The sequence below is a fragment of the Chenopodium album genome, chromosome 9 (genome assembly GCF_948465745.1).
Source record: "Chenopodium album chromosome 9, dcCheAlbu1.1, whole genome shotgun sequence".
Classification (NCBI taxonomy): Eukaryota; Viridiplantae; Streptophyta; class Magnoliopsida; order Caryophyllales; family Amaranthaceae; genus Chenopodium; species Chenopodium album.
In genome coordinates this window covers 65,117,414-65,140,834 of record NC_137842.1, presented here as the reverse complement: position 1 = coordinate 65,140,834, position 23,421 = coordinate 65,117,414, and the positions used below count along the sequence as shown (strand labels likewise).

Here is a 23,421-nt window from a genome sequence, read left to right as displayed (position 1 = left end):
ACACTCTACCAAGAATCGTAGACATTACATAATATTCCCTCCGTCTCTTAATACAATGCCTCTTTTGAGCATTTATTCCTCACATAATAAAGAGAAAGAAGCATTGTATTAAGGGACGGAGGGAGTACAATACTACAATACAATTAAAATGAGGTTAAGAGGTTGTTAGGAGTATAACCAAGTGAGTTATGAGCTTTAAATAAAGGTAGTAATACAATTTTCACCATAAAAACCTTTCTTTTATAGTGCGTTTCAACTATTATGACATTTCCATTTTAGGAAAACGTTGTACCTATAATCTATGGATATGAATGTAACAATCTCTCTCACCATACCGTAACTCAAATTCCTCGATCTACATAAACTGCGAAATACGATAACGAAGATTTATAATAATTAAAGAAGATTATGTCGCATGTACTATTTTCCTCTACTTAAATTAAATTAGTATTTTTGTAAAAAAAAAATAAAAAAAATGAGTATAATACCATGCATGATGCTACATGAACATACAAGCATCTTCTTTTCACTAAATTTAATAATGAAACAAATTTTTTATAGTAGAGAAATAAAATAAATTGCAAAAGGTACTTTTATGTAAAACTTCAATTTTGTCTTTGTAGTTTATCTATACAACATTAGGATAATATGTCAACATTATGAAATTTGATTCAATAGTGATTAATAATCTGATTATTAATGTACTATTGCTCCAATTCAATATAATGCATGAATTATATAAGTCTATTAACAAGAAAAAACAAAGCACATGTAAGACAAAAACAGCTATGTCATTGATTATAAGGATAATATAATAAACTTGTATAATCCCTTTTGTAATTTTATTTTTCAACTGTTTTACTGTAATTAATTTCTTATTCAACTATTAATTCCAATGTGACTATATCATGAACTAAAAAGCAGGGACAAAGTCAAGAAAATGAGACAGATATACGAGAGTAGTAGCAGAAAACAGGTTGAGATTAAATTTTGTATTTTCCCATTCTGACCTATTTATTGACTTAACGACCATCCTTCCCCCTCTTAAACAGACACTGACCACATGCCAGAGACTAGAGTGTGAATTCAGGAAACATAATTCTTGGAATATTGTAAGAATTTAAAACTAAAATTGGTAAAAACTTGTATACAGGGAGTGTCTGAGTAGTCTTTTAAAAAAAAAAAAAAAATAATAATAACTCGAGTGTCTAAGTAGTTGAGGAAAAAACCTACAATAAGTTCAGTCGCCCTAACAATATCAAATAACGTGATTAATTTATAAGAAAACAAATGGCAAAAACTTGTATTTGTATACAATAAGGTAGTCGAGTAGTGTAGTGTACGTTTATAATACTCCGAGTACAATAAAATAATTTGCGTGAACAACATCATATAATATAATGTTGTTTTTGACGTATCCAGAGATGATATAACTGGTTAAGTCTGTTGTATACAAGACCTATGGGAGGTATAATGAGGACTAAGTATTTGTGATCTTGAAGCTTCTATATCATGCACCATCTACGAATGTGATTAATTAGGAGAGTGAGGGTGGTGGAGACCGTGGGGTCCACTTGTGGGGAAGGCTAGGGCCACGGTTTAATCTTCTTGAAGCTTCTCAAACATTTTTATAGAAAGGCAAAAGGCAATTTGTAAATTGACCCGACGATTTTGCACCCTTTTTTTAGATAAACAAAGGTTGATCATTGAACCATTCATGAAAAGTAAAATTGTTTGTGAGTTAGCTTTAATTAGAAGCTAAAAAAGATCAACAGATCCCAAGTGTAATAATATGGCTAGTTAGCTTAAGTATTACTCCGTACTCCATTCTCTTTCGCCAATAGTATTGCAATTTCAATTATACATCCTCGAATTACTTGGATTGAATACGTGTTACTAATATATACTTACATATGTTAGCACACATGAGTCACAACATCCACGACTTCACAAGTACACAAACATATAAGGTAAGGAAGTATGAACATTCGAAATCCATGAAGGCATGAATTATGTGTGTTGAATTATTGATGGACATGTTAAACATACGATCACACTTAAAAGTTACTTTATAGTTATATTTCTTTGTATTCGTATTTTTTACACCCTACATAGTTGTCAAAATTAAGATAAAATGAAATGACAAATGAACAACTTGAAAGAAACTAAGAGACAAAACCAGAAGTCAATATCTAACAGACTTAATAGTAAACAAGGGACATATTTGGTACATAACTACATAAGCTTTGAAATAAAAAGCGGGACCAACCAACCCATCAAACTAACTACTCCAAAGTCCAAACCCCCTTCCACTTGTTTTACATCTAACCCTTTCACTTAAAAATTACAGAGTAATCTACTCCCGCGTTTCGTATGACAAACATACATAACGCATGATACACCCGAATATATAATCGACAACTCGACACCATACAGTCATACAACTTTATAAGGTTCCTTTGTTTTTGTTTTAACTACTTCCAAGAAGAGGAAAAGTAAACTCTCAACTGCAACTTAAAAAAAAAACAGAGAAAAAATGGCAAGACATAGATGCTACCTTGATGTAAGCATTGGCGATGAACTCGAAGGTAGGATTGTCGTCGAGCTTTACAACGACGTCGTTCCCAAAACCGCCGAGAATTTCCGAGCTCTTTGTACCGGCGAAAAAGGCATCGGACCTCATACCGGCGTCCCTCTTCATTACAAGGTATTCTTTCTATTCCTTTGATTCTCACTTTGATTCTGTTTAGTGTTTTTAGCTTCTGATTCAGCGAATCGTCTTTCGATTTAATCGATTCGACTGGCTAAATGTTCTAGAGTTAGGTGTACCCAAGGATATATTGTAACGCTAGGTGTACCCGGGTACAAGATTGACTCGAATGGAGTTTGCCTTAGGTGGAAGACTTATTGTCTTATTGAGCCATTGATTTAAATGTAGTGTACATATTTTTTATGGGTTGTCATTTAAAGAATATAAAGAGTACTTTAATTGTTATCATTGACAACTTCAAATTCTTTTCTTTATTTTTTGTCATATTTTTCTAAGTTTCTAGTATAATTTGTGAACTAAAACCTTCAAAACTTTATGTAGGATAAGTATTATTTTTTTGGTACTATTGTTTGCTAATATGGGTAACTTTGAGATAAAATTATAAAAGAATGGATCAAATATGGTGGTTTTTGTACTATTGTTTCATTTCTTGCTAATTTGGGGAACTTTGAGATAAATTAATAAAAGTATGGATCAAATATGTTACTAATAATAGTAAGGGGAATTATCAAATTTATGTTGCACTATTGCAGGGATGTCGATTTCATCGTGTTGTAAAGAGTTTTATGATTCAAGGAGGAGACATTTCAGCTGGGGATGGTACTGGAGGGGAGTCTATATATGGATTAAAATTCGAGGACGAAAATTTTGAGTTGAAACATGAAAGGAAAGGAATGTTATCAATGGCTAATAGTGGACCTAATACTAATGGGTCTCAGTTTTTTATTACTACTACTAGGACTCCGCATTTAGATGGGAAACATGTAGTGTTTGGTAGAGTGATCAAAGGTATGGGTGTTGTTCGATCCATTGAACATGTCAATAGCGATGATGATGATGAAGAACGCCCTTCCAAGGATGTTGTTATTGTTGATTGTGGAGAAATTCTTGAGGGGACTGATGATGGAGTCTCGAATTTTTATAAAGATGGCGATAGTTATCCGGATTGGCCTGCTGATCTTGACCATTGTCCTGATGAACTTTCTTGGTGGACTGATGCTGTTGACTCTATTAAGTCTCTTGGAAATGAACATTTTAAGGTGAGCTGGTTTTATGATTGTCTTTTACTTGCTATTACAGTGTTTTATGATTCTAAATTTTGCTCTTATATTCAGAAACAAGACTATAAGATGGCTCTCAGAAAGTATAGGAAAGCACAACGATATTTGGATTTATGCTGGGAGAAAGATGGGGTTGATGAAGGTGAACGACTTTATTGATGTTCATTGTGATTAAGAGTAGTTGTTATGGTGCTTCAGCAACCTACTTGCTGTCGGTTAAAATCTGACTTGCTTTCCTTTTATTTTCATCAGAGAAAAGTGCAGCCTTGAGAAAGATTAAGTCGCAGATTTTCACTAACAGTTCTGTAAGCTGCCATTCTCACTTGTTCTTGTGTAGTGTTTAACATTTCATAGATATATCTTGTTTTTTTTCCCGGGCACTAAGCGTGGTTGTTGAAATGTAAGAATTTAGAGTTATGGGAAGTTATCTGAACTTGAAATATATCATCTCTTAACTATCAGTGATTAAGCAGTAAGTTTGTTTACTGTCAGGGATTGTAGGGAAAAATTCTGTATCTAGTCTTCACATAGGATTGATTATCCTCATGTTGAAGTAGTAGTAAGGAGTACTAATCTGTTTTTTTTTTTTTTTTTGAAAACGAGTACTAATCTGTTTTGAACTTGTTTATTTGTCTATGATATTCAAGGCTTGTAAGTTGAAGCTTGGAGATTTGAAGGGTGCTTTGTTGGACACTGAATTCGCTATGCGTGATGAGGATAATGCCAAGGCTTTGTTTCGCCAAGGACAGGTTAGTGTTTTACTCCGAAAGTTTACCTTTTCTGAACTAGTAAGATGCTGTATTGCTGTGGTTGCCTCTATACCATTTCTTTTTGAAAACAGTTGTCTGATATTTGATTTTCAGATACCCCAAAATTATTTTTTCAGTTCCTAAAACAGGGGTGTTCACTTCCTTCTAAAGGGGTTTTTTCTTATCTTTGTGACAGATTAACTGACTTAAAACGGGTGTTTAGTACTCTGTTCTTGTATATAGTTACCTTAGAAGTCTGGCGGTAACAAACAGTGCTAGGCGCCTAGACTCCAGGCATTTGTTTTGGGCACCATATTAGTCTCTAATCTCAATTTATAAATTAAAAAACAAAAACTGTGCATTGGCTGCAGAGCAACCGTATTAACTGCAAGTTAATGTTTGACCTGATGTAATCTGTCATTCTGTCTGTTCCTCAGGCTCATATGGCTCTTAACGACATAGATGCTGCGGTTATAAGTTTCAAGAAGGCATTAGATCTGGAACCTAATGATGGTAAGTTAAATTTATTCCTGATAACTATGAATCAGTGTATTGTGTTTTGGAGTTGTAAGCTGTTCATTTTGGAATAATTGTGACTTGCTTATCACTAAAAATACTTTAAATGTTTGTGTTTGCTCAGCTGGAATAAAGAGAGAACTAGCAGCAGCAAGAAAGAAGGTAAGAGTGTATTTGTGTGTTTAATTATGAATCGTGATACTGCACTTAAGATATGAGGGAGAATTAAAAAGATACTGTGTTGATGCAGATTGTTGATCGACGTGACCGGGAGAAGAAAGCCTTCTCTAAGATGTTCCAATAGCTCTCCTACACCATTTGGTGTGTGGAAATTCTCTTTGTTGATATGAAGTATTTCTTATACTCTGTACCATCTTTTAAACTCTGGTTTATTAATATTTGGGTTGTATAACTAATGTTTTGAATAATATATCAGGGTTGATGCTGTCAGCGGGTTCAGGCATTCTTTACAGGCTTCGTTCCATCTTAAATGAGGTATGAACATGCTCTAGTTAACACATTTTACAAGTGAAGAGTCTCCTGTTTGTAGCTTCTTGTTCTGTTCTTAGTGAACATCACTCAGATCTTCTTATACTGAGGTAGTTGACATTTTGTATAATGCCAGTAATTATGTGATGTTTGCATCATTTATGTACATTGTGGTCTATGCTCTACTGGATTTTATTAGGGCTTTTTTTTTTTTTTTTTTTTAAATTAAGCATTTTGATTAGTTTATCATTAATCTGATAATAAATTTCCTCTCTCGTCACAGCGACGTAAAGTTTGTGGTGAAATGCTGATGAAAACATCGGGGTGTTGCCTGCAAAGTACAAAGCCTGAGCCAGGTTTTGCTGGGGAAGTTCAGAAATCAGAACTCTGTTTCAGTAAAGCCTTTGAGAGGGAAAAGAGGGAGGGGGGGGGGGTGTTGGAGGACAAAAGAGTTCAGTTTTTTTACAAAAAACAGTTATACTGAAAACAAAATGTCGAAATCTATTTGTAATTTTGTCTTTCCATTTAAATTGATGTGTGGTGGTGACTGGTAGAGTGGTAATGGTGATAGCCATTCATGCCATTAAAATTGGTGAAATGAAATTGAACTCATTTTTTCAGTTTCAATTTTTTTTTAATTACTTTTCCGGATTATATAATATAGGTTCTAAAGCCACGGAAACCGACAATTTAGATCATTAACTAACCCTATGCAATAATCATTCTCTTATTCTTCACTCTTCACTTCTTCAGAAATCAGTAACAGAAATGAGTGCTTTTTTTTTTTTTTACATTGTTTACCTTAGATACTAAGGTATCATACTAGGAGGGTTAATATGAACTGAATGCCGTTCAAAATTTAACCTCTGGCAAAGAATTAGGGGAGATTTGGTGAAAAAAATTCGGTAAGAATTGAAATTATTGAATGATTTGATACTTCAAATTTGATGTTTGGTACATAAGTAAAAAAAAAAAAAATCATATATCCATGAAAGTTGTTCTTCGGCTCTCCATTAAAACTGCTCTGCTGTAACTTAGATTAATTTATTTATTAGACAAAATTACAATACTACCCAACTTATGGATTGAAAATGACGAATTTACCCCATATAATACATGTTTCTCAGGTTGAGGAACTTGTATTTTCTCAAGTAAAATTTTGAGCAGTGTATAATACGAAGTAATCATTATATCCAACAATCTACTTTTCTCTCAGCTCAGAGGGTGCTGTTTTATCCCCCGACACTGGCCATATCCACTTATCTAGTAATCTAGCCATGAACGAATTCAAATCCTTGGCCAAGTTTTAGTTGATGGGTCATGAACAAGTCGAATTCGGAAGTTGGTGATGGCCTGATGGGTAATAGTGGGTCAAGTGGTGGTAGACCCTGGAAGTTGTTCTCCCACCAACATGATTGAGAATGTTCAATACCCTCAGAAATGATTAACAGAGAGATGACAAATAAACTTAAAAAAAAAAAAAAAAAAAAAAAAAAACTTTATAATGAAGCAACCAAAACATGGCATTTTTTCTGTTTAAGAGCACCTAGAAAGTTTCTGAACCAAAGAGGTGCTTAAGTAATCTATACAGAAGGTGCATTGTAATCCTCTCAAATAGGTCGATTCCAATATATGGGCAATATGGCTCTAAAGGAATAAGACATGCGATCCATTCGCAGCAGTGTAAAAGAACCAAAAAGAAAAACTAGCGTATAGAGACTATAGACTAAATGCTGGACAGCTGATTCTCTATTCATAAGCATGCTATTGCTAGGTATTGAAGCTAGTAACTGCTAACAATATAAGACCACTTCAGGATTTCAGGTTCCACATGATCATTCATACTATCTCTTGCCAGATTCATCATATCACACAAAGACACGCTGACAATAACAGCAAGTCTGATTAAAGTCGAGTGCAGAAAATTACTTCTTATGGAGGCATGAGCCTTCTCTTTATATTCCAGAGGAAAACATTCTTGTGTCGCAGCATCAGTAGGAGTTACAAGTTGTAATTATCAAGCCCCAAGTCTCGTAGAGCATCTGTTGCAGCAGCGTTACAACTCTGATGGTTTTCCTTGCCCTTTCTGATGATCTTCTCAATGCCATTGTCAAGCAAAATTTTTCTGTGAATGATGGCAAATAATAATAATAAAAAAATTAGCCTTGGAATCTATGCTTCTTCCAATAGTGCAAAACTAATAGAGTTCTAGCTCATTTGGAACTACATGTCATAATCTGTGAACCCAATGATTACTGGCTTACCTATTTTCTGGGTTTCTGACCACAAGATTCCGTATCATTATACATGCATATCTCTGCAATTGCTGCGCATAAGGAAACTTTTGCATGGCTTGGATAGCCAGATCTCCTGCTCCAGCTTCTATAGCACGAGATGCATGATCAGGAGATCTAAGGGAGAGCACACTAATTATATACATAACCTGTAGAACAAGAAAATTATTACTACATAACCCTTGTGCCACTGTCAAAGCACACATCAGCACAACAAATATACAATAATTGCCAACTTAAGATAGCTCATTGCAAAAGGCATATAATGGTTGCTTGCAAGCTAGGTCAAAGGATGAATCCTATGTTACTCGGACTCTTCGTTTTACCTCAAGTACCAGTGTCGGACCCTCGACACTCGGACATGGGTATGGCACTTGGACACTTCATTTTAGTTCAAAATCATAGAATTTTTTCACAAAATAGCCGAGTCGGATACTTGGACACATACCCGTGTCGGACATGGGTACCCGAGTCCGAGTAACATAGGATGAATCAATATTATGGGAAAAATGAAAGTATATGACTGATCAGTGCTCAGTAAGGCAGGCAGAGTTACTGGAATTCATTTAAATTAATTTAACAAACAATGACTGGTCACTAGAAGGACCATACAAGTTCCACACTAATTTGCACATTCCTCACCTCTTGTATTACAGATGGCTCATCTGCAAATCTGCCGCAGAGGCTGATCAATCTATCCAAACCTCTTTTCTCCACTATTGCACTCTTATTGTAGTCGCTTCCAGCCAACTATTAAAAAATATTCAACAGTTAAGCTTCATTAACTGATGCATAACGAGCAACAGAGATGTAGAAACTATAAGCTACAGTCAAATGAGTGAGTGAAAATAAATAAATAAACGAAGGAACGAATGCATTAAGAAATTAACGTTTTCGGAACTGCACAAGTAATCCCAACAGTTAGTTTCACAGTTGTACACCTTTCCCTCCAGTAAAAACAAAACACTACTGCTATAGACCTGTGGTTAACCCACACAAATATGCCCTAACTAAAGGCATGCACACACTGGTGTGCATGGCACTCCATGTCATATATCTGTTTCCTATTAGACCTGGATAAGCTGAACTTGCATGGAAAAAGTGTCAATTACCCTCTAGAGTTCTGATGCCATGAGTCAAACACCCATGAGATTGTCAAATCTCTAACACAAAAGGAGGTCCATTGAAGATGGCAACGCTAAGTGTATTGAGTAATGCCCATCTTTCAAGTATGGTTATAAAACTCTGAATATTCCATCAATTAATGCTATGAGCCTATGACGCAGACTTATACACATTAATACAATGTTTCGTAAATCCAATTCTCTACAATTGTCAGACATTCACTCTAGGGTCTTTAGCGAACACTTTCATTCTAATGGTAATTTGAAGTATATTCTTAAATTATTCTTAAATTCACCCACGCTTACTTAATAGTCACTTGTCAACCCTCAGAGGGAGGATCATCCTCAAACAACCCCTGGGCAGGCTTCACCTTTTTTCAGATGCTTATCTCTAGATCCTGAAAAATAGTCACATACTGAAGTGCAAGTCTTCCCAATTCTTTGTCCAAACTCAGCAATCAAAGCACCACTCACGCGTCACACTACCCAACATAGTTCCTACAGGGGTACTAGTGGAATCTAAGGAAGTCACGACTGTAATTTTACCCCTTTTTTAATTGAGACTGGCATAGGTTGTGAAATCTGAAAGTAAATACAAGTATAATTTTTAATTTTATTATCAATTTTTTTTTTCTTTTTTTTTTTTTTTGGTTTACCAAGTTAATAATGAAAAAAACTGACACCATGATTAATTGATAAATTTAACTGTGAAGCTACTTAACTACATATAATGACAAAACATAATGAAGTGCACTTTATTCTGTTAGTTAAAGTCTTTTTCCACTTAAACTCTCCAACTTCTCTAGTATGTTGTTTGGAAAAAAACATGAAACTATTTTACAATATAGGCAGTAAATGCACACCTTAGTCAGTAAAATGCAGCAGGATCGGGCTACAGACTTGTTCAATTGTTCACCACTATCATCAATACATCGGAGAACAGCATCAATACCACCCCTATCGGCTATACTTCTGCAAATTTCATCCTGTGACCACACAATGCCAAAAGTGAAGGAGTGAGCAAGGAGAAGCTCATTGATTAATCTCCAAGACTAGCTTTAACCCGACATTGTAGCCACTAAGTCACACATACTGTATAGAAATGCAATGTAAGACACCAAAAACTCATAGAAATCTCAACAGAATCTGATACTAATTATTAATGACAGGCAGAGACTATGCATATACGAAACTTCAGAAAACCAGATGTCAAAGTGAATATAAGAGAAGTTGCAAAAAATATGTTTGACATTTTAAGCTGTTGAATAATGATAGTGAAAAGCAAATGCAGACAAGTACAAGGTCAATGCTTGCAGGCTAATTTATTCATTCCAATCTGCAGTCATTCTAAAACTACATGGAAATCTATCTATTATATACAAAAAAAAAATGCGCTTAATAGTTTTGACAAAGTTCCTTCATGCTAAGTTCAGTTCAATAAACAACCATATATGTTGGCTGCCGCTATAAGAAATGCTACTGTCTGCTAGTGGAAGATAGACGAAAATTTGCCAGGACTGATAGAACACAAAATCATCACATCTATAAAAGGGATGTTACAATTAGAGCTGAATCCGAACTGCCACTTAAAGCAATATACTTACATTTACAGCAACAGCCTTCAAAGCAACACTTGCAGAAACTAGAGTGGGTGAAGTGAGGCCCTCCTGGAGTGCATCCACAAGAGCTTCAGCAATTCCAGCTTTTGCAAACTGACGAGCATATCCATAAACCTACAAGCATATATACAACAAATAATTTACTAAATGAACCAAATACAAACACCATTTGCAAAACGTCAAAGCTTCTTAGGTAAGGGTTACACTGACATACTTGAGAAGCAGCAACACGAAAGTCATCAGGAGTCAGTAAAACCCGTATGGCATCATACATACTAGGAACACTGCCTTTATTATCCCCCTTCAATGTGTTGACCATGAGTTGATCAATCTTCAAGTTAACAAATGCTTCCTTGAGAATTTCATTCTCAGTTGCCGAGGCAGCAATGACAGAAAAACAAGCATTCAATATCTCAGAACTTTGAGCATCTTGATTCAAAATGCCTATGACTATATCCGGGCCACCACACTTGTGAAAGGTTTGAGCAGTCTGAACATCTGAATCACAGAAATTCACCACATAAAACGCAACAATCAGCAATTCTCAATCCAATCTACAATAAATTAATATCTAAATCTCTACGGTCCAATCTATTATAACTAATCATCAAGTCCAATCTATAATAACTAATTTTCAAGTCCAATCTAACACATTCTAATTATTCACAACCCGAAAAAGTGATCATACAAGTATCAAAACACAATTAGGTAGCAAAATTTAATGCAAACATAACACATTTGAAAAATAAAATCATCAAGATTTGAACAACATTCATTCACACTATCAATAATAACTTAGAAGATTCAAACTCGAGACGAAAAGGACAAAAATCCATACCACGAAGCAAAGAAGTGAGTGCCAAGAGAGCTGCAACAACAACCTCCTCATTTCCACTACCAGAAACCTTCTCACAAATCGATGTCACCAATTCCACTCCTCCATTTCTAGCAGCAATCGCCGCATTGGCATTCGAATCTTTATCCTTGCTATTATTAGGATCACAAAGATTGGCAAGGTTACGCAACAATGGCGTCAAATTCTGCAATTCTCTCTCCTCAAATTCATCAAGAAATTTCATCAAATCATCAATTGATTTCATCACTGGATTATCTTCCACCGAGCTTTCCCCCGGTATACAGGTAATTATACCTTTTCCAACACAAATCAACAATAAATTCAATTCAAATTTTGAAATTAAACTCAAAGATTGACAAATTTTTGAGAAATTAAAGAATTAATTGATTACCAGAAAGATCGACGCCTTGAAGAGTGAGAGAATCAATGGCGTCTTGAACAGCTTCAGCAGGTTCCATTTCATAATCTTCAATGTTTTCTTTCACAATTTCATCGAATGCTTCTTGTGATATCGTCCTCTTCGTCGCTGGACCTCCCATACTTTCTCTCTCCTACCTTGAAGCTGCAACAATGGCGTAGGGTTGATGAGGGGGGAAATCAGAGCTTTGGTGAAAAATGGTGTCTGATTTTCTATTTTCTATTTAGTTGTGTTTTCTCATAATTTCAAATTTCTAACATCAGTCATCCAATCGTTGATCCCTCTTAGACTCCGACCCAGAGGAGCTGGTATCATTTTAGCCCAATAATCCTAGGCCCGATAGGTGGCACGGTATAGCCCGGTACCTAAAAAAAAAAACCGTGACACGACATTGCATACCGTAAGTGCCAAGCCTAGGCCACATTAAAAAAAATAAAATAATAATAATAAGACGTAATACGAGAAAAACAAAATAAATGAAATTTAAATTTTGTTATTTTTTTGACCAGATCTCAACCCTGACGATTTTTTAGTCAGTATTTGCGACACTTGAAAGTAGAGGGGATGGTAAGGAAATCTCTACCCAAAATAGTCTCATTTAGTAGGATTCGAACTTCATACCTCTAGGATTTGAGGTAAGAATCTTGTCAAGTGAGCCAACACTTTGTTCATAGAAAATTGGTATCGCCCCACCGTTTTGGTCATGCGATTGTTGCATAACAATGATGTTGATAATTAATCCCATGTTATTAGTCTTGTTACTAATATAGCATCATTAATATGTCAGAAAAACGTCATTATTCACTACAATAATCTAAATTTGTAGTAAGACCTAAAGTTCTACGGATTTAGTATAGTAAAAGTAGTAAATTGCTACTTCCCCAAACTTTTATTTGGTCAACTTTTACACAGTAATACATCCATTGCATATTTGCATCATTACTACTTAAACTTGTCACCAAATTTGGCAAATGCGCACTAATTAAAGCCATTCATGTATGAAATGAACTCAACTTATTTTCTTCAAATTAACAAATGGTAAAAAAGGCTACTTCAGTATCAACTTAATTACCTGTTTTCTACCAACAGTTCAAACCAACCCACTAAAACTGTGTAGTTAGCACTTAGCACTTTAGCAGTATATCTCTTGACTTTGATTTGATCAATAATGCTGGAATATTTGGCACAATAATACTTCTCTTCAGCTCAGTTGCAAAGTCTAAGGGTTGTCTATTTTTGACAAACCAAATTTCGGCGAAACTTGTAAATCTTTGCTCCACAAATGTGCATTATATCCCCTATATAAGCCTTGTGTATGTAGCAAAAGAGATGATCACTGCAACATTAATCCTACTAGCTAGTAGTACATTTTATTGATATTACTTGTAAGTGTAAGAAATATACCAATTGTCACAAATGAATACCGTTAATTCATCAGTATGTATCCTAGTTATTACAATACTAGGAGCTTCTTTGTTGGGAACATGCATGGCCAACAAGGAGGAAAAACCATTGACAACACAACGTTGGGGCTGGGGTTGGGGGTGGGGACGAGGTCAGGATACACCGCCTTCTCCTCCTGAAGGGCGAGGTTGGGGATGGGGTCGAGGACAGGAAACACCGCCTGCTCCTCCTGAAGGACGAGGTTGGGGTTGGGGTTGGGGTTGGGGAAGGGGTCAGGAAGTGCCCCCTCCTCCCCCTCAAAGGGAGTGGGGTGGTTGGGGTTGGCGTGGGGGAAGGGGTAGGGGAAGGGCGCGAAGGAGTCATCATGCACCGCCTGTTGGTACCCCTCGGGGACAAGGTGAGTCCCCTGCTCCTGCTGGTACCCCTCGGGGACAAGCTGAGTCGCCTCCTCCTGCAGGTACCCCTCAGGGTGACTGCCCTTTCTCTAAGAGAAACCGCACAGACGGGCCTAACAAGATTGTCGTAGGAGGCTCTAACAACTGGAACTTTGGCTTTAATTACAGTGATTGGGCTCTCAAAAATGGACCCTTTTATGTCAATGATGTCCTAGGTAAGTACATGCGTGACCATAATGTTGTATACAAATCTGTTCATTAAGTAATACTATAATGCATGCATGCTACTATATAAACTAACCTTAATGGTATTGGCAGTGTTCAAATTCAATGCACCAGTAAACGGGGCACCAGGCCACAGTGTATACTTACTGCCGGACTTACAGAGCTACTTAAATTGCGACTTAAGCAGAGGAAAGCGAGTGGCTACTACCACCCAAGGAGGTGGAAGCGGATTTGAGTTCAAGCTCACCAAGTGGCAGCCTCATTACTTTGCTTGTGGAGAACACAATGGCATCCACTGCAACCTTGGCATGATGAAGTTCTCTGTCATGCCTATCTTTCACTACTGGAACTAGTTACTAACAGTTCGCCGCAACTGCTATGTTCTTGTCCCACCACCAGCCGAAGGCATGTTACTGTGCTAGGGGATTGGAACACAACACGACAAGTTTATTACATTTGGTTTTATACTTTTGTGTTTTATTTACATTTTGTTTTGAATCAATAAGACATTTTGTGTTTAGAAAATTGAACGTTTTGCATTTTGTATATGTAACATGTTTGCTGATAATTTCAAAGTATCTGATCAGGCTAGTATTCTATATTTATGGTCATGTTTCATGTAATGCATAAAGGTTTATTCAAAGTGATTTATACTTTAATTAAGGTAATAAAGTTAATGACAAAAGTCAATCATTTGATAATCAAGTGCTATAAATGAAAATTGAAAAATAACAGATATCCAATTACAGCCTAAAAAGTCTACCACACTTGGTACAAAATATTTGGGTTCCTAACATTCTAACAATAAGAGTATTTTAACCAAAAAAAAAAAAAATGAGTATTGTCCTTTGTAGCTCAATAGCCTCAAAGTGAATTACCCCTTGCAAAAAAAAAACTTACTCGTATGATAATAGTACTACTGTACAATGTATACCACTGTCTCAATGACATTCCTGTATGAAATTTGTATTCCAGTCTGGATAGCAGCCCAGCCAATATATAAAACCTTCCGATGAACAAGCCAATTTGGAGCATGGACAAAAAGTCGACAAAGATTATATGACCAATTGACCAGTCCTTGCAGCTCTTAAATATGGTGAACACTTAACCACTTCACATGCCGTATTTACAAAATACTCTAGGCGTAAAGAAGCTGCTATTTATGTCACCACTTAGTACCCTTGTTGAGGTTATTTGTCATCTTCCAGGTTTAAATTTCATGATGATGACTGGCAGGTTGGCCTTCAAAGATATAATCAAGGTGCAGACTTGCTCCTGGGCTTGAAGGGATCCATTTCTGCTGATCTAATTCTCTTGTTCAGATATTCTTTGACGGCAACAGCTCTGCACACAAAAAAGTACATAAATAAAATAAATCAAAATAACCAAGATTTCGTGAACTGATTTTTAGATGGAAGAAATGCCAGCAATCCCAGAGTAATATTGTATACTTGTATAAACAAGTCCGCCCCGACTTGGCCATTTAAAAGAATAATGCCCAGAAAAAAGAGTCTAGTGTCAGCAAATGTAAGCACCATTCTTTACAACTACGGGACCATTATCTGAGCTAATAAGAGCATGTTTGAACTTATTAGTCTTATGGAGTAAATCTGAGACTGAATTTCCCTATTCTAAACTAACTGCTCTTTTCTGAATTTACTGCCATTAGGCCCTAAACTAAATTAATTGGCGGTTGATTCCTCATACTTGATATTTTTTAGGGTGAAAACAGCGAAGCTCCATACAATGTAGGCATTTAAGGTAACATATATGTCTAAACGAAGGCATTCACTAAAACAACCATGACATAATGCACAAACTACTAGTTATCCCAGTAAAACCAACACTAGTCATCAATTTGACAGAAGTACTATCATATACCTGGCATAGACAGAAGTTGATTTTAAAGCCATTTTTCAATATCCTAAATTCATATAGTTTCAGCCTCAGTGCAATGCATGTCTAACAGAGTAACAGAACAGATGCATAGTAATACCTGCAAGCTAGCTTGATGCACTGCATGTCTATAATGCCCACTGGTTTTCCTCTGCACCCCTCCCCAACCTCAGAGATAACAGGCAGCTGACTTAAACCATGCCTGATCATAATTATTTCAGCCGAGAGAAGATCCATGTCCGGGGTTACTGTCCACAACACCTCATGTTTTTCACCATCAAGAGAACAAGTATCTGCCACTAAAATTTCCTGTGATATGTGCAGAACAGTCAAATTCATTGGTACAACAAACAAGTGAACAGAGGTAGCTACCATGTCATGCAGAACTCCTGGATAAGCAAAATCTCAGCAGACTTAGGTTGGAAATAAGCAAGAGAAAATGAATAGCACACTTAAAAGCAGCACTATTCAAAATCATCCTCTATAGCATTGCACTTGCTCACTAATTCAACTTTGATTTCCTTAACCCATGGAAAGGTTAGACTAGAGAGTAGACAATGAAGTGATAACCATCAGGATTTTGATTTCAGATGAAGTACGTCAAGTACCAAATGCTAACTGACAGTAAATATCCTTCCACGACCTAAAAATGTAAATACTATGTATATAGCATGATCCCTGCTAACTGACAGTAAGTTTCAATTTATTATTAGAAAAGGCCATTTCAATTTCATCTATTAGAAACTAGAGGTAACTTCAATTGACAATCCATACTTCAATTCTCATACAAATCTAAAGTGATACACTTTCTATCACATAAATTGATGGAGAAAGCATTTTTTTTTATTTTTTTTTTTTTTTTTTTGTGGGGTGGGGGGATGGCATGAGTCTTGCACTAGGGAATATTCCACAAAACGGCTTTCCAATTTTCCGTTGTCAGAAGAAAAACTTTATTATTTCATCACCTTTGTTAGCTATAATATACGTAGTATTTAGATTTCCAACCTTTTTTTTTTTCACTTAAACATCTTGCTTATTTTGTTCTTTTGCAAAATTAAAGACAGGTGAAATTGGCCACAATAGCAAGATCGTAAAAAGGAAAAAAAAAAAAAAAAATTGAAACTTCATTCCACAAACATGTTCAGGAATTCCTTCTTTCTGGAAAGTACTGAAGTCTTTTCATAGATTATGAAATGACTGATAAGTCAATATAAGTTGAAAAGAATGTAGATTTAACAAAGAACTAACACAGAAAGTTTAGTCCAGCAATTAAAAGCTACTCTGTGTGACAGTAACTACAATTTGGCATCAGGAGACCAGACTCGTGTACTCACTTGTGCTGCATAAAATATTAACGAGGAAGGATAATCTCGTTTCATTAGCTTCACATGCATCAGAAGAATTGGGAAGTGGGAACCTATACCTCAGATTTTCTTCCATTAGCTTGCGCAGATTTGCTGATCACTAGAATATCCTCCAGAGATAGTATACCAATCAAATAATTATACTCATCAACAATAAGTGCACAAGACTGTTTTTCTGCAAGCATCAGAGTCACAGCTTCAATAAGTGATGTACTTCTTAAGACAGTCGCAAAACTTGTCCTCATGGCCTGCGACACAAAAATTTTCCTTTCAACTTCATCACTTTCCGCATCAGAATCATCAAAACAGCTTGAACTCTCAATTTCACAGATATTATCAGTATTAGATTCTTTTACAGGGTATGAGTTGCCAGAAGAACGTAAACTAGCATTATTGTTTGATCCATTACTTTCTTGAATCTTAAGGGAACTTTCATTAACTGTCTTGGAATCTCTCAAATCCGTTCTCTTTATCCTTGAAGATGTAATCCAAGATGACGTGCCCACAGCTGCTAGAAGTGGTACAATAATACGGTAGTCCTGAGTAAGCTCAAAAAGTAGCAGCACCGATGTCAGAGGTACTTGACAAACCCCTGCAAGAGTAGCAGCCATGGCAACCTGTAGTTCCAAAAGTTAACATATATTAATGAATCATAAAGCCTAAACTTGCAGCTAGATCAGCAACAATAACTAGGTTGACAAAATCAAATCTTAGCCCAATCTATAAAGGGCCATAAACATGAACAGCTTATTTTCTTAAACCTCCAACTAGGATAGTATTGAGCTAGACAGCTAGTGTGAGAGATTTATTTGAGCCACTTAGTAAAAGCAACTTTCATAAACTAGATAAAGAGAGGCATTTTGAGTAGGCCTGTACAAAACTATCCGAAAATCCGATAATCTGATCCGCAACCGATCCGAATTTTTGGATATCCGATCCGAGTTTTCATTTCGGATCGAATATCCGATCCGAAAAAGCGGATATCGGATGCGGATTTGGATATTAATTTTCAAAATTTCGGATATCCGATATCCGAAAGATATCCGAAATATAAAGCCTAAAATAATATAATTTTTAAATTGTTCATATAAAACTAACCCTGTATTATTAACTTATTGTAATATTCTTAATACATTTGATGATAATATTAATTGCAAAAGGACTACTATTTTTGTTAAAATATTTTATACAACTTAGGATAAAAAAACGGTAAAATTAGTGAAATTTCGAAAGTAATCATAACAATTTTACGTAATATTGGATAATGGATATCTGAAGCATCCGATCCGAAAATTTTGGATATCCGAATATCGGATATCCGAATTTTTCAAATCGGATTTGGATATCAATTTTTGATATCCGAGTCTTCGGATATCCGATCCGAAATCACATTTCGGATCGGATATCCGATCTGTGAACAGGCCTAATTTTGAGCAACTTATGATGGCTGCAAAAGGTCCGTTCTCAGAAACACACTACTCCAGGAAAGAATTTTCCTGTCTAAATGTTTATTCTCCCTCTGTGGTTTGAAGAAAGCAGGAAACAACAGGAATGACAAATGGTAAAATTCAATATTATGAAAATAATTAAGACTGATAGCTAAGTAAGCTAACTGGACACTAAGCATAAAAAAACAGACAAAGAATGGTGTAAAAACCACAAGGACCACAACCCATGGATAATTGACAATTTACACAAGTTCACAAATACTATGATAGTGCCTTTTTCCACTACTCATAGAGTCGATCAAATCAATGCAAACCATATAAAAATTACTGAAAGTAAAGACAATACCCTTTTTTAGTTCCTCTTTGTGGAATTATATTAAGTGTTTTGTGTTCCTAAAAGATAAAAAATAAAATAAAAAGCAAGTTCTTTAATCTTTACACTCGCAGCATTAATCTCAGACACACCAACAAACCACAAAGCAATTAGAGTCTCAAGCTCCCAGAAATTCGGAAAATTCAAATCCACAATTAAGGACAAACATGAGGACTGATATAAAATTAATACAGATCTGCATACTATATGCTGGTCAAAGCAACAATTGCATTTATATATTGCTCATTGAAATCATAAAAGCAATAATAACTGGTACCAGGCCATATGCTTGTGGGGATGCCACTTCAATGAAAGAAAGGTGGATTGGACTGATTTCAGAAACTGCCAAAGCAATAAATTTTCCATATGCCATTCCTGTAGCAGCACCAATAAAAAGTGATGGTGCATAATATCCCCCGACTAATCCAGAGGCTCGGCAAAAAGATGTAGCAATAATTTTAACACCCACTAATTGAGCCAATATGTCAGCTGATAGACCTTTTACAAACGGTCGAGATTCCAACAAAATATCAACATTCTGGAAACCCCGGTATAGAATTTCTGGATATGCCAAAGCCATGAGTCCAACAGCTAAGCCACCAGTTACTGGAAAAACAACTTTGGGTACTCGGCCAGCTTTCTTAATTTCTTCAACCTTATGTAACATGAAAGTAGTACACCTAGTCAAGGCCAAAGAAACCAAGCCGCATAGAATTCCCAGCAAAAGATACAGCGGAAGCTCTGAAAAGTCAAAAGCTAACTAAATGAATCTAAAAATAATAACTCATGCAGAAAATTTTACAACTATTAAAGATAAGCTCCTTGAGTGAAAAGAGTCTTTAGAAATGTTTGGAAAGAATGGTCTCTTTATGATGGACTGAATATTACATATGATACCCTCAAAGCAACATTGGCAATTTTTATATGAAATTGCAGTGAAAATAGAAGGTTGGTTCATGTTTGTACGCTGTAGGATTAAATTCTGAATACAAATAGACAGATAATTTTAAGGAGTTGCCAATCTACTTGTACAAACATTGGTAACTAATAAGTGAGAAAGGAGGAGTTCAAAACTTACCACTTGCAGAACGAAAATCATAATCAGGGACCTTGAATGCTGGTTCGGCACCAAGACCAACTTCAGACAATACAGAAGCTATGACAGCACTTAGTATGATCATTGAGGTTGTATTTGTAAGAGATACATCTGAATCAGGTGATGGCCGTATAACAGACTCCACAGCAAAAAAACAACCAGCTACAGCAGCATTGAATCCTGTGTGAAAATAACTTATACAGGTCAAGAGCATGTATGAAAAATACAACTTTCCTACGTTACTGAAAATAACCTTGAAAAAGATGCAGCCAAAAAAGCAAGTATAACCTATAGCCTTTAGAAGCACACAAATGAATTCAGAACTAAATGTTAGCAAAAATAACCAAATAAAAAAGATAGGAACCTAAATATCTATGAAGAGATTTTAAAATTTGATTAAGTTGGAATGCCTTGAAACTACATGCTAGAAAATATAGTATAACCAAACTTTATACGTGATAGAGTTGGCATGCCTTTATCCTGCACTTTGGCAGTTCTTGTTTTTTCTTAAGTCTCTGAGGTCCATTCGCAAGAACATATAACCAGGCTTCCACAACTCCTCAATTTTCATCATCTTAATTAAAGTAAACTTATTTAAAAGGCTTAGTCTGACCTTCTGATGACTCTAAATTGGCCCGACTATAAAATTTACCCCTGAACTCCTCTATCTTTATGATCAAAACTAAATAACAAAAACAGGAGACACCACATACACAAACTAAGACACAAAGTTATTGCGAGAGCAGTCATTAGGCATAAAAGAGCAGGGCTACTATCCCGGCAAAGAATGTAAAACAATGTAGGTAAGTGCATTACAATCTATAGTTGAAGAATTCCAACCAGAAGCAATCCCGGCAGCTGATCCTGCAGCAACAAGAGGAACCTTTTTCCCAGCACTCCTACCAGACAAAGAAGCAATTCCTTTGCCAATGGAAGAACCAATTTCAACACAAGGACCTTCAGGGCCCAACGAATTCCCGGTTCCAAGAGTGACACATGCTGCCAACGACTTAAGGAACTGCTGAAACACAGCCCGAATTTGAGGAATGGTTTTAAAGTCTCCTCCTTCAGTGGAATCAAGTCCTTCTCGAATATAGTTCAACACAGCAACAACCACACCCCCACCAACCGGTACGAATATAGTCCTCTTCCAAGTTTCTTCAAGATTCTCCTCCCTTAACCATGATGCACCTCGGTATGGTACTCCATCCCAACAAAAATCACGTAATTCATGAACCTAAAGCCTTTTGTTCATTGATCAGATAACACTCAAAGTGAAAAATTATAAATTAGTAAAATTACTCCCTCCGTCCCAAAATAACTACCACAACTGTTTTGCAAAACACGCCATAGTCACGTGCAATCGTGTTAGTTGTTTTCAAATATCATATAATATTCATCATTTAATGTCAAATTTCTCGAAAACATTGCCATTGTCAATTAATTTGAGACGGAAGGAGTAATAAAATCGAAAGACAATGAAATGAAATGATGAGTGTAAAAAAAGGGTTAGGGTTAGGGTATACGAACCACATAATTGAAAAGGACGACACTGACGCCAGTAAGAAGGCCAACAACACAAGCAGAGATAATCGCAGTATTAGCCTCTCCTTGCGGAAGAGGAAGACTGTCAATCACGGCTGCCAGAAACCCCTTCATAGAATTAGTATCAGGGGTGGCCGGCGTTTCTCCGTCGCCGGCGCCGCCGCTGGTGGTGGTGCTGTAATCATCATCTCCAACTCCGTTGAAATTGTAACGTCGTATGCGGCGGCGATGACGGCGGAGGAGGGTGGCGTAACGTAAAATTGGCGGCGTAAAATTAGTTGAGATTGGAATGGCGCAAAGGTGATTTGATAGAGAGTGAGATATTTTGGTGTTGTCATTGCTATTTCTGGAAAAGAAAGTAGTTGTAGTGAAAGAGGGTGCAGCCGCCATTGTTGTTGACGAAGAAGTTTGATTCTGGTAACCCCGGAATCGGAATTTTTGTCATCGGAAAAGCTTCCTTGAGGGTGTTTCCCACTCCATGGTTATTCTCATCCAAACGTCTTTCTTTCGAGTCATTGGATATTGGATAAGCTGATTGTGTATTTGTGGCATTTTGTCGCACATGGTCTTGGATTTTGGTGCTCTTCAACAAACACGTGGCACAACCATCGAGCGACACCTATCATTATGATTATGAATTATGAATAAACACAAAACAATAATCTGATATAAACATCAAACTTATGAAAAAAAAAAAAGTTTGAACTAAACAAGATATAACCGTATAAGTAGTGTTGTGCTTTAAATCCAAAGTAGATATGGTGTGATCCTACTAGATCTAATCAGATCTAACACAATTATTTGAAATATACTTATAAAACAGGCTTCATAAAACAGTTATAAGAAAGTAAAACAAACATCCTAAAAACTTACTAAGCAAATTAGCATAAGGTTAGGTATGAATTGATGTACCAAATCATGAATTGATATACCAAATCATGCATATTCATTATTCACATGTATCAATGCAAATAATCGAGTTGGTTCAATTATGCTTATCGAATCAAGTAAGTTTTAGGGTCTGTTCTGATTGACTGAATTGAACTGAACTGAATTGAACTTAACTTATTGGAGCTAACTGAACTGAATATTTTATGAGAGAAGGAAATTAAGAACTGAGCTGAACTGAACTTATTGGAGTAAAACTGAAATGAACCGAAAATAATCTGAAGAGAATAGACACTAAGTCATGATAAACATCCTAATAACTTACTAGCAAATTAGCTTAACGTTACGCATGACATGATGAACCAAATCATGTGCATATTCACAGTGGTGGAGCCAAAACTTTTAAGTGAGGGGGCCAAGATCATATCTGTATATGTATAATTTTGCAACTATTATCGAATTCATTACCTTAACTTATAGACAAATAAATAAATAAAAACTTTGTGTAGTTGCAATTTGCACACTTAATATCGTGTCTACTATACATGGTAAAAACCAACTTCTATACTCTTAACAACAAGTAGGAGCAAATTTTGGATAGCAAATGTTGGGCATATTGTCACCGACAAATTGTATATTCCATTCTGTACCTCTTCAGCTTTATACCTTATTCTCACCTCAGATGCTTTAGGATCACCCCTCGTGAGGAGGGGGTCCTAATTCTTTTCTTTTTCTTACCTTAAAAAAAAAAAAAAAAAAAAGTAGGAGCAAATTTTATTTATAATCTTGAGCCAAGGGGAAGGCTAAGCCCCATCGACACCCCTGGGCTCTGCTCTTACATATTCATTAATCATAAGTGTCAGTTCGAATAATCGGATTGAGTTCAGTTAT

At 36.0% G+C, this 23,421-nt stretch overlaps 4 protein-coding genes across 4 annotated transcripts; 2 read left to right on the top strand and 2 right to left on the bottom strand.

Annotated features, from left to right (window-relative positions):
- Positions 1-2,382: 2,382 nt before the first annotated feature.
- LOC145560179 (peptidyl-prolyl cis-trans isomerase CYP40-like) lies at positions 2,383-6,212 on the top strand. Its single transcript, XM_081621442.1, has 10 exons — positions 2,383-2,707; positions 3,304-3,810; positions 3,886-3,973; positions 4,084-4,136; positions 4,479-4,580; positions 5,018-5,093; positions 5,221-5,258; positions 5,347-5,417; positions 5,533-5,591; positions 5,869-6,212. Exons 1-8 carry the CDS (start codon positions 2,537-2,539, stop codon positions 5,398-5,400), a joined length of 1,089 nt encoding a protein of 362 aa, XP_081477568.1. The 5' UTR covers positions 2,383-2,536; the 3' UTR covers positions 5,401-5,417; positions 5,533-5,591; positions 5,869-6,212.
- Positions 6,213-7,061: 849 nt separating this feature from the next.
- Positions 7,062-12,205, bottom strand: LOC145560178 (uncharacterized). Its single transcript, XM_081621441.1, has 8 exons — positions 11,870-12,205; positions 11,461-11,772; positions 10,837-11,120; positions 10,608-10,736; positions 9,867-9,989; positions 8,522-8,629; positions 7,850-8,028; positions 7,062-7,710 (listed from the first exon to the last, which is right to left on the bottom strand). Exons 1-8 carry the CDS (start codon positions 12,015-12,017, stop codon positions 7,587-7,589), a joined length of 1,407 nt encoding a protein of 468 aa, XP_081477567.1. The 5' UTR covers positions 12,018-12,205; the 3' UTR covers positions 7,062-7,586.
- A 1,107-nt stretch (positions 12,206-13,312) lies between these two features.
- LOC145557975 (uncharacterized) lies at positions 13,313-14,533 on the top strand. The gene is made up of 2 exons (XM_081619139.1): positions 13,313-13,910; positions 14,014-14,533. The coding sequence occupies exons 1-2, from the start codon at positions 13,313-13,315 to the stop codon at positions 14,271-14,273; spliced, it is 858 nt and encodes a 285-aa protein (XP_081475265.1). The 3' UTR covers positions 14,274-14,533.
- An 80-nt stretch (positions 14,534-14,613) lies between these two features.
- LOC145557974 (chloride channel protein CLC-e-like) lies at positions 14,614-22,032 on the bottom strand. The gene is made up of 7 exons (XM_081619138.1): positions 21,628-22,032; positions 20,938-21,334; positions 20,080-20,277; positions 19,279-19,742; positions 17,240-17,797; positions 15,917-16,125; positions 14,614-15,264 (listed from the first exon to the last, which is right to left on the bottom strand). Exons 1-7 carry the CDS (start codon positions 22,030-22,032, stop codon positions 15,177-15,179), a joined length of 2,319 nt encoding a protein of 772 aa, XP_081475264.1. The 3' UTR covers positions 14,614-15,176.
- Between the last annotated feature and the right edge of the window lie 1,389 nt (positions 22,033-23,421).